We start from the raw sequence: 14,934 nt of genomic DNA, 5'->3' as shown, positions 1-14,934 counted from the left end.
AAATTAATATCTTAGAACATAGAATAGTACAGCACATTACAGGGAGGGAAGTTTAGGGGAGGCATCAGGGGTAAGTTTTTTTACACAGAGGGTTGTGAGTGCCTGGAATGACTTGTCAGGGATGGTGGTGGAGGCTAAAACATTAGGGGTATTTAAGAGCCTCGTGGACAGGCACATGGATGAAAGAAAAATAGGGGTTTATGGGGTAGTGTGGGTTTAGTACTTTTGTTTTAAGGATTATATGGGTCGGCACAACATGGAGGGCTGAAAGGCCTGTACTGTGCTGTAGTGTTCTATGGTTCTATGCACAACTCCCTTAACTTTCCTCCTCTTACCTTAAAGCTATGCCCTGCAGTAATCAAATGGAAGTAATAAACTTCTTTCAATGCTTCCATGCTCCAGAAAAGACAATGTCTGACCATCCTCTCCTTATATATTCATGTTAACATCCTGGTGAGCCTCCTCTACGTCCTCTCCAAAGCCTCCACATCCATTCTCTAATGAAGAATGGAACTCAGTACCCCAAATGTGCCAAATGAATACTTTTATACAATTGCAGAATTTCCTGACTCTCATTTTCAGTGCGCTGAATGCAGAGGGAAAGCATGTCGTCAGTGTTCTTTAGAAATTGAATTGCCAGTATACCGAATGGAGTAGCACAGCAGTCTCGTTGTCCTCAGCAATGACAATAAAGCTCTAACTAAATTACTAGCCTTTTGATTTGTTTTGCTACTTTCTGAGATCAAAGGACTTGGACCTAAAGATCCTTCTGTAAATCAGTGCTCTTAAGAGTCCTGCCATTTATTCTGTACATTTTTTTTTAAATTTAATCTCCCAAGGTGCAACATTTCAAACTTTATTAAACTCCATCTGCCATTTCTCTGCTGATACAGTATCTGCAACTGATCTACATCCTGCTGAATCGTGTGAAAACCACCTTCACTATCCACAACTCCGCCAACTTTTTTATCATCTGCAAACTTTTTTTAATCCAGATCAGTTACATATATATAGCAAACAAGAGGTACCAGCACTGATTTCTGCGTAACACCATTGGCTACAGACCCCCAGTCAGAATAACACTCCTCCAGCACTCCTCTGTCTTTTATGGCCAAGCCAACTTTGAATCCGGTCCACCAAGTCATTGCGGAGCTCTTGCATTTTCATCTGGATCTGCCTACCACAAGGGACCTTATCAAATGCTTTGCTAGAATCTTTGCCAATAGCATCCAGTGCCCACCCCTTGTCTAACAGCAAAGATCCCAGCACTGATTCTGGAGGTTAGTATAAGTAGATATTTGATGATTCCACCTAGGCCCCCTCCTCTGTATCAATGCTCTGTGGCTCCAATTCTATTTTCGCTCTAAACGTGGACTAGCTCCTTACCTCTCTAAGGTTAAATTATTAATTTGTCCAAACAATGCACTATTTTTTCTCAAAGGTCTGAGTTATGAACTCTCCAAAGGGGAAGATGCTGAGGAGGATCAATGTATTGAAGTGCTGTCACTAGGCATGTCTCTGTAGTGCTTTGCATATAATATCTATTAATAAAGTTTTAATCATCCAGAATCTATAATGAGTTACCAAGGCTCAGGGAATGCTACACTGTTAGCCGTGTCATCTTACAGCTGAGAGGTTGAACTGAAGCCCCATCTGCCATGTCATGTGCACGTATAAGTTCCCTTGATACCATTTACAAGAGCTGGAAAATTCTCAGGTGTTTTCAAAAATATTTATTCCTCATCCTTGCAATGCAGCAAAACCCGAAAACGGTATTGCAACAGAGTTGGCATTTCAGAGGTGTATGAAAGACTGCAGAGTGGTTCGGGATATGTTGTGAATGGAACAGGATAAATGTAAGTTTTTCTTTCCTCCTCGTAGACTTGAAGGAAATGTGTCTCACGGGTCTTGCTAATTTGACCTGGCGTTCTCGAACTCAGGATGAACATCCCAAGACCATGTTTTCGAAGGATAAGGTATGCAGTTAGGGCTTGAGTCTAGATTGCTTCTCTGCAGCAGCTTTCCATAGATGCTGCTTGATCTGAGTGTTTCTACCATTTTATTTTTGTTTTTAACTAATTCTTAACCAAAGTGCTGTGTCTAGGAAACCAAAGCCTGTCGTGGTTCCTTTTATTAAACCAGAGAGACAGTTTCCTCATATTTGAGCTGTTTACATTTATTAACATCTTAAAAGAACCAGGGAAACCAGAAGTTCTACTGTTGCATTTCTGAGGGAGACGTTTTTGGGAAGGTTGGATAACGTGATTAAGCTCAAGGCTTTGCAATGTTTATGTGGCTCACAGTCTGAAATGTAACTCAAAAATGCAGAAATTAGACTCCTAAAAGTGTTGATTTTGAAAAGAATAAAATGCAGAGAATTCCCTTCTGGCCTTGCAGTTGCTTGGATTCTTTCCATGTAGAGTTGGTTGACTGGTTAGAGGGTGGGGTTGTGTTTGGATTTTCACCTGGGTTGTTTAGACAGGAGTCTTCAACAATAAGAGTTACTTCCCTATTTTGAATAAGGATCTATTTTCTCGTTGCTCAGTTGAAATTGCTCAAATGGTTTCCTGCTTGCAACTCACCCAAGCAGTGTTTTCCATCTGACTGCATGGAGCAGTCCATCGGCACAGTCTGCATTTCTGTGTGTCACTGCACTTCTGGTGAAGCAGCCTGGAGGAGGATTTGGAGCTAACCTCCGAGATCAAATGTTGCTGACTGTCAGTTACAGGCCTTTTGTTACACGTCAGTTCTTGAGCAAGCTCCACCTGCACCTTAAACCACAAGGGACCTGACCTGAGACAGCCAGATTTCCCTGCAGATCTGCAGGCAAAGGGAATTGAATTATAAACCTGCTTACGTATTTGGAGGTTTTTGAAATGTAACGTCTAATATTTTCTTTTCTTAAGTGCAGTTTCAGTTTGAGCCCATTTTCTTTCTATTTTCCTCTGCTTACCTGTAGGATATCATACCTTTTATTGACAAGTACTGGGAATGTTTGACTACCCGACAAAGACCTAGCAAAATCACTTGGCCAAATAACATCGTGAAGACAATGGTGAGTGAGTTCCCGTAAGAACTGAATGAACATTTTTGCTGTGAATTTTTTTTTAAACAAATGAAGTGGTGATAATAGTTATTGATAAACCTCTTCCTGTGCATTTATACATCATCTCTCTATTCATAGGAGTTACATAGCATAGAAACAGGTACTTTGGCCCAGCTCAACCATGCTGACCAAAGTACCTTTCTGAGCTAGTCTCATTTGCCTCATGTCCTTTTGAGCCTTTCATGTCCAAGAACTGTCCAAATGTCTTTTAAATGTTGTAATTGTACTTTCCTGTACCACTTTAGGTAGCTTGTCCCATAGACCCACCACCCTTTGTATGGAAAAACTTGCACCACAAAGGTCTCCTTTAAATCTGTATCACTCTCCTCTTAAGCCTCAAGGTTTCAGCTGCATCTATTCTGGGGGAGAGTGACTGTGGCCATCCTCCTTATCTAAGCCTGTCATGGTTTTATTAATCACTATAAGCCTCCTCCACTTCAGGGAAAACAATCCCAGTCTATCCAGTTTCTCCTTGTAACTCAAGCCTTCCAATTCCAGCAACATCATTGTGAATCTCTTCTGCACCACAGTATCTTAATGAAGATGTTTATTTCAGATTTTAAATGACTAACAGGTCATTGACAGTGACTGAAGAGCTTGCGCTAGCAGTCATAAAATTGAGGGCAACATCCCACAGCAATTCACTGGAACATTATCATGTAAAATTTGATAAAGAGCTGCGCGCCACAAATTTGGCCAAATGTTCTAAGGAGGGCAAGGTTGAGGGACTTTAAAGTTGGAGTGATTTAAAGATCTCTAGAATTAAAGGAATGCCTGCAACTTACAGAATTGTATTTTAAGGATTTCTTAAACTCTTTGAGCTAAGATGATGCCCAATAGTGAACCTGTTTGTTCTCTTGAGCTTGGCATTATGGACAGTACGTTTGTCAGAAGCAGATTTTGGCTTAAGGAAAAAATTAGCTAAAACTAAAAGTTTAGTCTGTTTCATGTTCATTGTCTATTATGAAACAGCTGGCTAGCTTATTGAGGCTAGTCTTCTGGTCAGATTAGTTTGTCATAGACACCAGGATTCGGTGAAACTCCCTGTTCATTGTACGAGCTTGATGGAAGCAAGGTGTAGCATAAGTAAGATGATGCGCACCGTTCTATTACTCCTGCAGAAACAAAGGAGGCACCTTGTACCCTGTTGACTGTTCCGTTCCGACATGGTACTCCCATAACCATAATAACACTGAGAGTTCTGATTTATACAGCACGTAAAATGTAAGTTTTCAATTCACTTTTGGCCAGCATTTATGGCTGATATTTAAATGTCTTTGAGAAGAGAAATAACCTTGAAGCAATAATTACAGTTTTTTTTTCTAATGAAGACACTCCCACAGTTATGGGATTTAGATGCAGCAATAATACGTATTGGGCTGCAGGTGATGATATTCCTGTTCTTTTGTTGGCAGCTGAGGTCACAGGTTTTGGGGTAGTTATCCCTGTGAGTGACTACAGTGTAATGTGTGAAACTTTCCAATATCACTTACAAGAGCATGTTAAATCATGGCACGTCAAAACATAGCACCAAACCAAGATAGGCGGGATCAAAAATCTGTTTAGAGCGATTTTATGGACTTTCTTAAAGGAGGAGAGAGAGGCAAATTAGTTTAGAGGAGCGATAATGGTTGAAAGACTTAGCAGCTAATGGTGTGGATGAACGTATTGTAGTGTGTTTCCGAGTCCTTGTTCTCATGATGCCAGTATTGGGATACAAGATTTCATCTGCAGTGTGAACTGATGCAACTTTATGACTAAGTTGTTTCCTCATCACACGTCATTAGAAGTGGAACTAAAATTGCAGTGGCAAACGCAGTCAGGGTTGCCATGGGCAAAGCCAGGTGTTCAGATATACTTTGTGGAGCCTTTAACCAGTTTTGGATGTCTGCAATTTCAGACCAAAGAACGGGATGTGTTTCTAGTGAAAGAGAACCCAGATCCTGGCAGCAAAGATCCACAGGACGATTACCCCAAATTTGGATTACTAGACCAGGTAAGAACCATGGCTGTGTAAGGTGCACTGCTATAATGATAGGGTGTGAATGCCATTTATATTTATCATTATCCAAATACAATCTACACTTGCAACAAATTCTCTTCATTCATGTATCAGCCTGCTGCTGTCTGAAGCCTCACCTGTGAAGTTTGTCTCCAGATCTGCCTGTCCAAATGTGTTTTCATTTAGTTTTTCAATGTCTCTTCTCTGCATTTAATTTCGTTCACTGCCATGTTTTTCATACTGAGATATTGAGCACTAATAGTTTGTGAACTCATGTCGGTTCCAATCCGCCAATCCTTGTCTTAAAGCCTTCACCCTTGTGTTCAAATCCTTCACCTTGTCCTTTACAAAATTGATGACCCTTTGCATTAAAGCTCTCTTGTAAAAATTATTATTCTGTCAGCTATGATCCCTTGTATCACCATGACCATTCCATTCAACATTTCTGTGACTTCAGCCATGGTTCAGATTGCTGGAAAAACTGTGGGTCAAACAGTGTCGACCCTGCGTTAGGACTGCCCAACTTTAATTGACCGATTTAAGCAGTTTGTTTTTTTTTGCTTCAGCTTCCAGCATCTGCAATCTCTTATGACTCCCTTCAACCATGGAATTCTGAATTTCCCCACATCTATACATCTCCATCTCCCCTTTAAGGGCTTTAATTGATACATTGGTCTGAGATTTAAGTTGGCACACAAAAAGAATGATATTTATCTGACTACATGTTTGTGAAGAAGTTTGGGGTTTTGCTTGTATAAGTACAAATTTTATAAGTTTGGGGTTTTGCTTGTATAAGTAGAAATTTTATTATTCTTAAGGTTCCATTTGTTTAGTCTTGTGATCCAAGCTCATTTGTAATTGGGGTTATTTTCATTACTGAAAAGTCAAATGAAATTATCATGTGTTTCACATGGTTTAAAAATTAACTGATGTCTACTGAGTGCACTTCAGCAAGGCCTCTTGGGCCATCTAACTCTTTGAATGCTCAAGTTGTTACATGTGCTTATAAATTGAATTTGGCTTGATGATTGTAACTCTCTTACAGGATCTTTCTAACATTGGCCCAGCATATGACACACAGAAACAAGGGGGATCCTTAACTCCAGGAAGCACCCTCAATGGTATGTGGATGATTTCAGAGTTGAACTCATCTCCTTTAGAGATTTTGCCAGTTTATGACATGAATGTATCTTCTCGCTGGCTTAGTTCTGTCTTGGGGAGGTTTTTCTTAGTTTAGTGCCTAAACCATTCAACTGAGACATGTGGAGTTATTAATTTAATAGACAGCTCTTCTCTAAAATGTTTTGTGTGATATACAGTACCAAGGTAGTTGCATCGAGGGAGATCTAGAAGACAACTTGCAGGGATTGTGGAACTGCAGGGCGATGCTCTTTGCAATTCCTCTCCAATTTCTTAGTTTTCCAGTCAGAACATCACCTTTCAGTACCAAAGTGTTGAAGTAGTACAAGCTTGTCCTCTATTTTTCTCCCATTACATGAAGCCCATAGAGCTGAGTATACCACATTCTGACTGGTTCCTGTTCCTCATGCAAGAATACGTTATTTCCTGGTTACCTTTTTTTTTTGAAAGGATTAATGTTGAATGTTAAAGAAAACGATGAATTGAAAGCAAACCCAAAGACTTCTGCCATCTTGGATTTGCGTGCTGAAGGATTATTGAAGTTGTTGCAGGTGAATTGATACTTGTGCATATGTTTTTAGATTAGGAATTTTATCAATAAAAGTTGTTTCATCAATAAAAGGAACAACAAAATGTTAGCTGAAAGTAACTACGTGGTCTGTGCAAAAGTTCTGAGTGCAGCCTTCATTATTTTAACTTATTATTCTTTTGCACTTTGTTATAAAACAAAGCATAAAATTGGTCTGTATCATCTTGCCTGCAACAGACACAGATATGATGTGAAGAAGACTCCATGCTTAGAAGAAATCATGGGAGCAAGGTCAACTGTCCCAACCAAAATACTTAGAAAAATCCTTTTGCTATGTTCAGAATTTAAAGTAGGTTTGAAATTTTGTATGATCTTTCTTATACTATTGAGGGCTTTTTGACTTATTTATTTTGACTTATTCCTTAGTTAACTACAAAAAAATTATATCCTAGGTACAATCAAAACTTTGCAGGTTTTCAAGCCTCCCATTCATTTGGCAAGACCATTTGGCTAGTAAACTCCCTCAGAGTCACACATTGCATTTAGCTGTGTGCAAGATTTTGGTGGTGCAAATGGGATACTTGCCTATCTAGAGATGGGCTTTCTTTGGAAATTCCAGAAGGAAACTCAGCTGTATACTTGGGTGTCTTGCTATTTCCGAGGCAGCAGAAAATCTCGGGGAAGATGAGTTGTACTAACCACTCTAACCAAGAAACACTGCTTTCAAATTATATCAAAAAGATAAATGCATAAGAATCCATATGCTTCTATTGACTTCAGACTTCAATGCATGCTCTAACTTCTCTTCCAGGTGGACCTTCATTTGGAGGTGAAAGTTTGTGTCTTAAGAAGTTCTGAGACTTAAGTATTTTGTACCTGGCTTAAAATGCTTGTTTAGCGATTTGCAGTGCCTTTTTAAAAAAAGAAACTTTTCCTTTTTCCTCTGATCTGAGCTGGGCAAAATACAGCACTTATGCAGCAGGAAGCAAATATGTTTTCTAATACAGTGAATGTAAACTGAAATGTTGGCAAGCAAGCCATAATTGGAACAGTAATTAATAATGAAATATTGAAATGCAGATTAAGGTGATGGCCATGTTTTAGTAGTGATGCATTTCTTGCGCAGTTCAAATCAAATGATCCATTGAAACTGAAATTTTGAGTGGGTGGTGGTGGTGGAGATGTTCTGTTTTTGTCATGGTGAGCATTCTAACAGTTGTAGAATGTTATACATTGCATTATTAGTCGACCTCCGGGGAAGGGAGGTTAGGTCAGCCGATGATGTTGGTCACTGTAAAATTACGATGCAATGTAGCTCCAGGTGAGTTCCCGTAGTTCATATCCAGCCAGGGAATGGGGTCGCATTTAAATGCACTGGATTTCTGTGTGCAGTACCCTTTCTCCCCCACCCGTGCCCCTCCACTTAGTGCTTTCTCATTGCTCTTTTAATCATTATCTCCTCCTGGCAACTCTTGCTGCTTTTTTTTCCTATTTGCCTTTTGATTGGGTAAATGGGCAGTCAAAGTCCTGTTGATTTTGCTGTTTTGGGGCAAGTTTGCACTAAGAGGCAATGTGAGTTCTGTGACAATGCTTCGGCCTCGATGAATGGAGGGTTTAGGAAGAGCTAATCAATTTTTTTTTTAAATCCCTGACTGATTATTGCTTAAGAGCAAAATCTAGTTCGACATTAACACTGCGTCGGATAGTCATCACCGTTGATCACCAGGATATTCAGTAAGGCATGGCTAAAGAGCTGGCACTAGAGCATGACCAATGTTTGGAGTCTATTCCCTGGCACAAGTGGGCAACATCAGGAGAGCAGACATCAGTAATAAAGTCATTGTTGAGTTTCCCAACCCCAGTGTAATAGCCTTATTGAGCTCTTGCAGAGCCTTTATTGAAGTGTTGGTCTCCATTTCTTGCATTAAGCTTCCTCTTATGCTTCTGGACACTGGCAGCATTCTGCTGACTAAACCCAACAGACTGACACGCGAGAATGGTGGCTTCACAATTTGTGTTTGCAGGGCAACTGAGCAGTGCGGTGGGTAGTGACGCAACTGGGGGTCGCGCCCGTGACTCCTCTCAAGGTGAGTTGCGACTTCTGCTGGAACTGCCAAGGTCAGAGCGTGGTCGGTTGGGGAGAAGATCCCAGTAATAATGCAGCTGTGAGCTCCATTCTTGTCACTTGCCAGCTTAGCTGAGATTAGAAAGTCTTCTATATGACATCTTGAATAAAGATTTAGTCGAGATGTGCAGCTGATGGCTTTGGGTTACATTGCAGTTGAAATACAAGTTTAAACAACCTTAAAGTTGGAAGTATTTTGGCCTGCTATCTCCAACTGTTGGTGAATATGTTTAAGAATCGGAAGTGACAGACTGATGAGGGTAGATAGTCTTCTGCAGCTGCAGGAGCGGTGGAGAGAGCTTTAAACTTGGGCTATGTTCAACTTGATTTTTATTTGCTACAAGATCAGCTCAGAAGTTGAATAACGAATAGTGTGTTTTGTAACTTGGGCAGCTGTTTGAAATCGTCCCCATTAAATGAGCATCTGGTTATTTTCCCACAAATGGACAGAATATTGAATATCTTGATCTAACCCAAAGCACCAACAAAAATTCCTTAATGTATACATTTATGTGAGGTGCTTCTAGGGTTAATTTGAGAATATTTTTGTTAATGTATGAATTATCATTTGTTTAATATGTGTTGGGCAATATATCTATGATTAAATTACACTTTGCAAGTGTAACCCATAGCTAAGTGCCTGAGATGGTGGAGCAAACGGTAAACAGCATCGCCTCTCAGTATGTAACAAAAGGTGAAATGCTTAATTGATATGTTGCTCTGAGAATTTTAAAATCTGGAGACTTGGTTAGAATCAGCGATGATGTTTCTTTTTCCTAATCAGTATATTATGATGTCTGCTAATCGAATTGAGTAAATGTAGTTTATAGTGTTTATTGATGGTTCATGAGGATATTGGTCCTTAAGTAGAAAATAAATCAATCTCTGGGTTGTATGTGGTGACGTATATGTACTTTGATAATAAATTTACTTTAAACTTTGAACTTTTAGTGAAAAGCTCATTGGAAAAAGGGATTGCTTTGAAGAATTTGACTCTACGGGTCATGACTTGTCAAAAGACAGAATCTCAGACTCTAAATGGGGTTTAAAATAGTTCTTCTGCAAAGCAATTCACTCTGATGGTGATAATTGATAAACTTCTGGAAAGGGACTTGGAATGAATGATAACTATTGTTGTAGTGTGTTAGTTTCTTGTCCTCATACTGATGAACTAAGTACAACTTGAAGTTGGTAACATTTTTTTGTATTCCTTTTTTCTTGCTTCAGCACCAATTTCCCTAGTATTTACATATATCTTAATTCCCAGACAGAGTTATTTCTTCCTCTTTTTTAAAAAACTTGCCTTTTTTTAAAAATCAATAGTTCTCCGCATCACAATTTTCTTCCAGCATCTCTCCTGTTGTGAATGGAACAAGTCAGGAACCTAACCTAATCCCAAACATTAATGTGCCTTGTAGTGAAAATTTGCACCACACTTGTACATAGAGAAAACAATGTTAACTTTTTGGAAGTATTTTAAAAGCAACATAGTTTTAAAATGTGCATTGTGAAAGCTTTCATCTGTTCTTGCTCCTGACAGTTCTGTGAGGATCAAGATGTTGGAATGAGACAAAGTTGTATCAATCATGTAGGCAAGTCAGTATAGAGGCATCACCAAGAGCTTGTTGTTTATGAATCTAGGCTCAGACACCGACAGAAAGCTACCTAGATCATTCGAACCCTGGTCATGAGGCAGTAGCATCAATGTATGTTCTGCTGTATAGCATTAATGAGATTGACTCTACCCTAAGTGTAACCAGCTTGCTTAATGAAGCTGTAAATCCTTATGGGCCAGGGATTTGATTTGGTCTAAAGGCACCCGTCCTCAATGCTTAATATAGATTGCCACTGTCTTTTTTGGCGTGATATTGAATATGAAATAATATTAGTGTTCATAATTTCAGGGTCTTAAGTTGGATTAAATGTAAACTTTAAGTAGACGTACAGAAAGGTCAAGAGTGGATGGGCATTCTCTAGAAATCTATTTATTTCCAATACTCTGCATCTTAACTTGGAAATTGGTTCTATTAGGCAAATTGTCATTCAGTGTTTCCACATTTTCTGCTATGAATTTATTTTTGAAACGCACCACTTTGCTTACATTGTGAAATGTGAAGATCTGTTAACTAGCATGAAGAGAGAGGAAGCGGCTTTATTATGAACACAAAATAAACACAGAGTACACTGCAGATGCTGTGGTCAAATCAACAGTTGTCTTCCTAATAAACACGTACAAACAAGCTGGATGAACTCATGACTGCTCATTTCAATGGATGCTGCCCAACCTGCTAAGTTCATCCAGTTTGTTTGTACGTGTTTATTAGGAAGACAACTGCTTTCGAGAGGGAGTGCAGTGATGGAGAGCTGACGTAACAATGGTGGGCATTACTAATCCAGGCCAATTCCGCCTGAACACTTTATCTTGTATTCATTGTATATTCAACATTTATTTCAATGTAGTTCCTTGATTTGTTCTTAATGATGAGACAGATAATATAATGTATTTGAAGCTGAAATGGTTTTAACTTTCAATTGGATAGAAGCAAATAATTTTAAAATCATCTAATTTTATTTATTTGTTCCCTGTGAGATTCTGGCAGTAACACCCTTGGAGGACAGCATAGTGAGTAACCTTGCGTAACCGTGCTGAAATTAGTTTTGGTGCTGCCAAAAAAAAAAATTTTCTTTTGGGACTCTCCCCTACCTTAGGCATGTGATAGCCAAATGCTTATGGGCTGGTCTGTCTTCAGTACACTCAGAATCGTTACGTGCTTCTCCAAATGGCTGCTTAGCTCTGGGTTTTGGGTGCACATTGTTGCTTTCCAGATCACAGTCTTCAGTCTTTTCTTTTCAAGGCGGCTCTGTTGGAGGAAGTGGGAAAGGAAGAGGAGCAAAACGTAAACAGGATGGAGCTTCAGGAGGGGCTGCCAAGAGGACCCGAAGGTGAGGGTCTTTTAATTGACGTGATGCTATCCAGGGCGTTCAGCAGTTTGGATAAGTAGGAGGGCAGCACTGAAACAAGTGTATACTTCCTCTGAAAGTGGATTCCAGGCATGGTTCTACGGAGGACAATTCCACGTTGGAGTGACACCATGCTATGTCATGGAGCAATCCAATAACTTCTAGGATCTTCCATGCACAATCGTCGACTCTCCCTGTAAATAAAAATAACTAAGTGATTTGGAAATCTGAAATAAAAACATTTAAAAAACCACATTCAACAGATAAGGCAGCATCTGCAGGAAGATAAATAGAGTAAACATTACAGGTTCAAGATCCTTCGTGTTCTGCTGGAGGAGCTTGGACCAGAATTGTTAACTCTTGCTTGACCTACTGAGTGATTCTAGCCTTTCCTGTCTTGTGAAGACTTTTGCTATTTGAACTGGGCATTGAGTTGATGTTCACCAGGAGTTCCACTTGCACTCCTCTCTTCTGACCATTCCTGCTTTGTGAGTCATGAAGTACTCTGCTGTTTTAAGAAAAGTCACTCTAGTGGGCATAAAGCACTTTCAAATATTCTGCTACTTTGGAAGTCACAATATAGGGATAAAATAGACTTGGGGAGTATTTTCCATTATCAGGATCTTAGGGCACAGCCTCGTGATAAAGAGATGTCCCTTTAGAACTGTGATGAGGAATCTCTTAAGCCAGAAGATGGTGAATCTGTGGAACTTATTACCACAGAGGGCTATGGGGGGCAATTTATTGAGTGTATTTATGGCAGAGATTGATGTGTTCTTCATTTGTAAAAGGTCTAAGGGCTGCAGGGGGGGTGGCAGGAGACGAGGGTTGAGGGGAAAATCGCGAAGTAAGCTCAATAGGCCAAACAGCCAAATTCTGCTCTTGTATCTTTTGGCCTTTTATACAAGACTGTTTTGGCATGGGTAAAGTGTGAACCACCCCAAGGCTGAGTTTAATTTGCCAATGTGTGTAAAATGATGCTGATTCTCTGAGTTTCATGCACTTTCTCTTATCCTTTCCATCTATAGGCCACAGCTGAGACACAAAAAGCTGTAATTATCTTGCTCGCTGGCACACAAGTTAGGAGTACGCCACTTTTCATATTCACATCCATCCACAGTACCCCTTCACCTGGGCTTGAAACACTGTCTACACTGCCATAAATCACTCAAGGACTCTGCTTCCATTGCCCTTTCAGGAAGAGAGTTCTGAAGTGGATCGTGCACAAAATCTTCGCTGTTAGTTTATAACTAAAAGAAAAACAAAACTTTGTTCATTGAGTGAACAAAGTGGATGAACTAAAAATTTAAGGGTGGTTTGTTTAAATCAGAGCAGAGAGGAATCATTTCTACTGGTTTAGGACAAGGTAGTGGAATTTAAATGAAAGCCAGACCTTGAAGTAACAGTTATGGAACACTACTGCACCCAGAGCATGCCAAATATTTGGAGTTGTCTTTGCAAATGGCAACTTGATGATAGGCAATTGTTAATTTTAAATTTAAGGATTGATTTTGAGATCTGAGAAAGGATAGGTCTTTGGAGTTGGAGACACTTTCCATTGGGCAAACTCGAGGGCTATATTTACTATAATGTAGTAAATTATCAAAAAAGAAATGACTAATTATTCAAGAAGGCTTAATATAATTAAACTAAGCATGCTTTTTAATATGATGGCTAAATTGCATTGAACAACTTGGCATGTATTCTTTGAGGGGGTAATGGAGAGTTGATAGAGGGGAAAATATAGATGTAGTGTATGTAGATTGCCAGAAAGCATTTGTCAATGTATTGCATGAGAGGTGGGTGCATAATTTGGAAGAATTAGGTTGACATGTACCGTAAGTTATCTATATCATAGAATGCAAAACTAGAATAAGGGCCTTTTCAGTTTGGAAGGATGTAAATACTTACGATATGTAAATACTTAAATACTTGTGATATGTAAATATCACAACAATCAGTTACTTACTGTTGACTCGGAGGGAGTAAAGAGTAAGGTATCCAAGTTTGCTAATAAATAGGTGAACGGGAATGCTGTGATGAAGATGCTGTATTGTAACCCTGAAACAGGATATAGATGGTGAGTGGCCCAAAATTTAGCGATTGAAGTTTAACTTACTTTGAAATTTTGTACTCTTTGGTAAGAAGAATGTAAAGGCAAGTTGTTTTGTAAATGCAGTGAAACTGCAAATGAATGGTTATAGAATGATTTAGGTGTTGTAGTGCATGAATCAGTTGGCAGGCAGGTCCAAACATTTAAAGAGGCAAAAGGCACTTTGGCCTTTACTGTACAGGCAGTCCCCGGGTTATGTAGGAGTTCCGTTCCTGAGTCCGTATTTAAGTCGGATTTGTACGTACGTCGGAACACATACATCCGGTATTATTTGGCGTCAGTCAAACTTTTGTCTTAGTATATAGTATTATTTTACCTTTCTATGCATATAAAACACTTAAGAAACGTATGTATTCCAATAATTAAACCACTGTGTTGCTTAGTAATAATTGTAGCTTTCATTGGGGCAGGGCCTTTCAAATGCTCCATTATTCTCACTTTATCAGTTATCCTTTAAAATTGTTCCAGTAGTGACTGACTGTAGCCTAGTGCTTTTCTAATGACCAATGGTGTTTCACCTCTTTCCAAACACTTTATTTCCACTTTATTTTCAATCGCAATCGCTTCCCATCAATGGAGCAGAAGTACTGTGGGTGTCGGGTCCCGACCTCTGCCGGCTTCTGAGATCCGTTGGGTCTTAAGGACAACCGCTCACTGTCAACGGAACAGAAACACTGCGGGCGTCGGGTCCCGACCTCTGCCGGCTTCCGAGATCCATTGGGTCTTAAGGACAACCGCTCACTGTCAACGGAACAGAAACACTGCGGGCGTCGGGTCCTGACCTCTGCCGGCTTCTGAGATCCATTGGGTCTTAAGGACAACCGCTCACTGTCAACGGAACAGAAACACTGCGGGCGTCGGGTCCTGACCTCTGCCGGCTTCCGAGATCCATTGGGTCTTAAGGACAACCGCTCACTGTCAACGGAACAGAAACACTGCGGGCATCGGGTCCTGACCT

General features: G+C 39.8%; 1 protein-coding gene across 5 annotated transcripts in view; it reads left to right on the top strand.

The window, feature by feature from the left end:
- ash2l (ash2 like, histone lysine methyltransferase complex subunit) overlaps positions 1-14,934 on the top strand; it is a 38,408-nt gene that overhangs the window by 9,453 nt on the left and 14,021 nt on the right. The window contains exons 5-11 of one of the 5 annotated variants that reach the window (XM_059965899.1): positions 1,882-1,976; positions 2,960-3,055; positions 5,007-5,102; positions 6,154-6,229; positions 7,589-7,606; positions 8,802-8,864; positions 11,758-11,845. In XM_059965899.1, coding sequence (XP_059821882.1) covers positions 1,882-1,976; positions 2,960-3,055; positions 5,007-5,102; positions 6,154-6,229; positions 7,589-7,606; positions 8,802-8,864; positions 11,758-11,845 — 532 coding nt within the window. Of the gene's footprint in view, positions 1-1,881; positions 1,977-2,959; positions 3,056-5,006; positions 5,103-6,153; positions 6,230-7,588; positions 7,607-8,801; positions 8,865-11,742; positions 11,846-14,934 lie in introns of all 5 variants that reach the window. The other 4 variants (XM_059965891.1, XM_059965918.1, XM_059965909.1 and 1 more) reach the window with 4 other exon arrangements.

Source organism: Hypanus sabinus, chromosome 1 (assembly GCF_030144855.1).
Source record: "Hypanus sabinus isolate sHypSab1 chromosome 1, sHypSab1.hap1, whole genome shotgun sequence".
NCBI lineage: Eukaryota > Metazoa > Chordata > Chondrichthyes > Myliobatiformes > Dasyatidae > Hypanus > Hypanus sabinus.
Note: the sequence above shows the minus strand (reverse complement) of the source record. Positions and strands in the feature narration are given on the sequence as shown.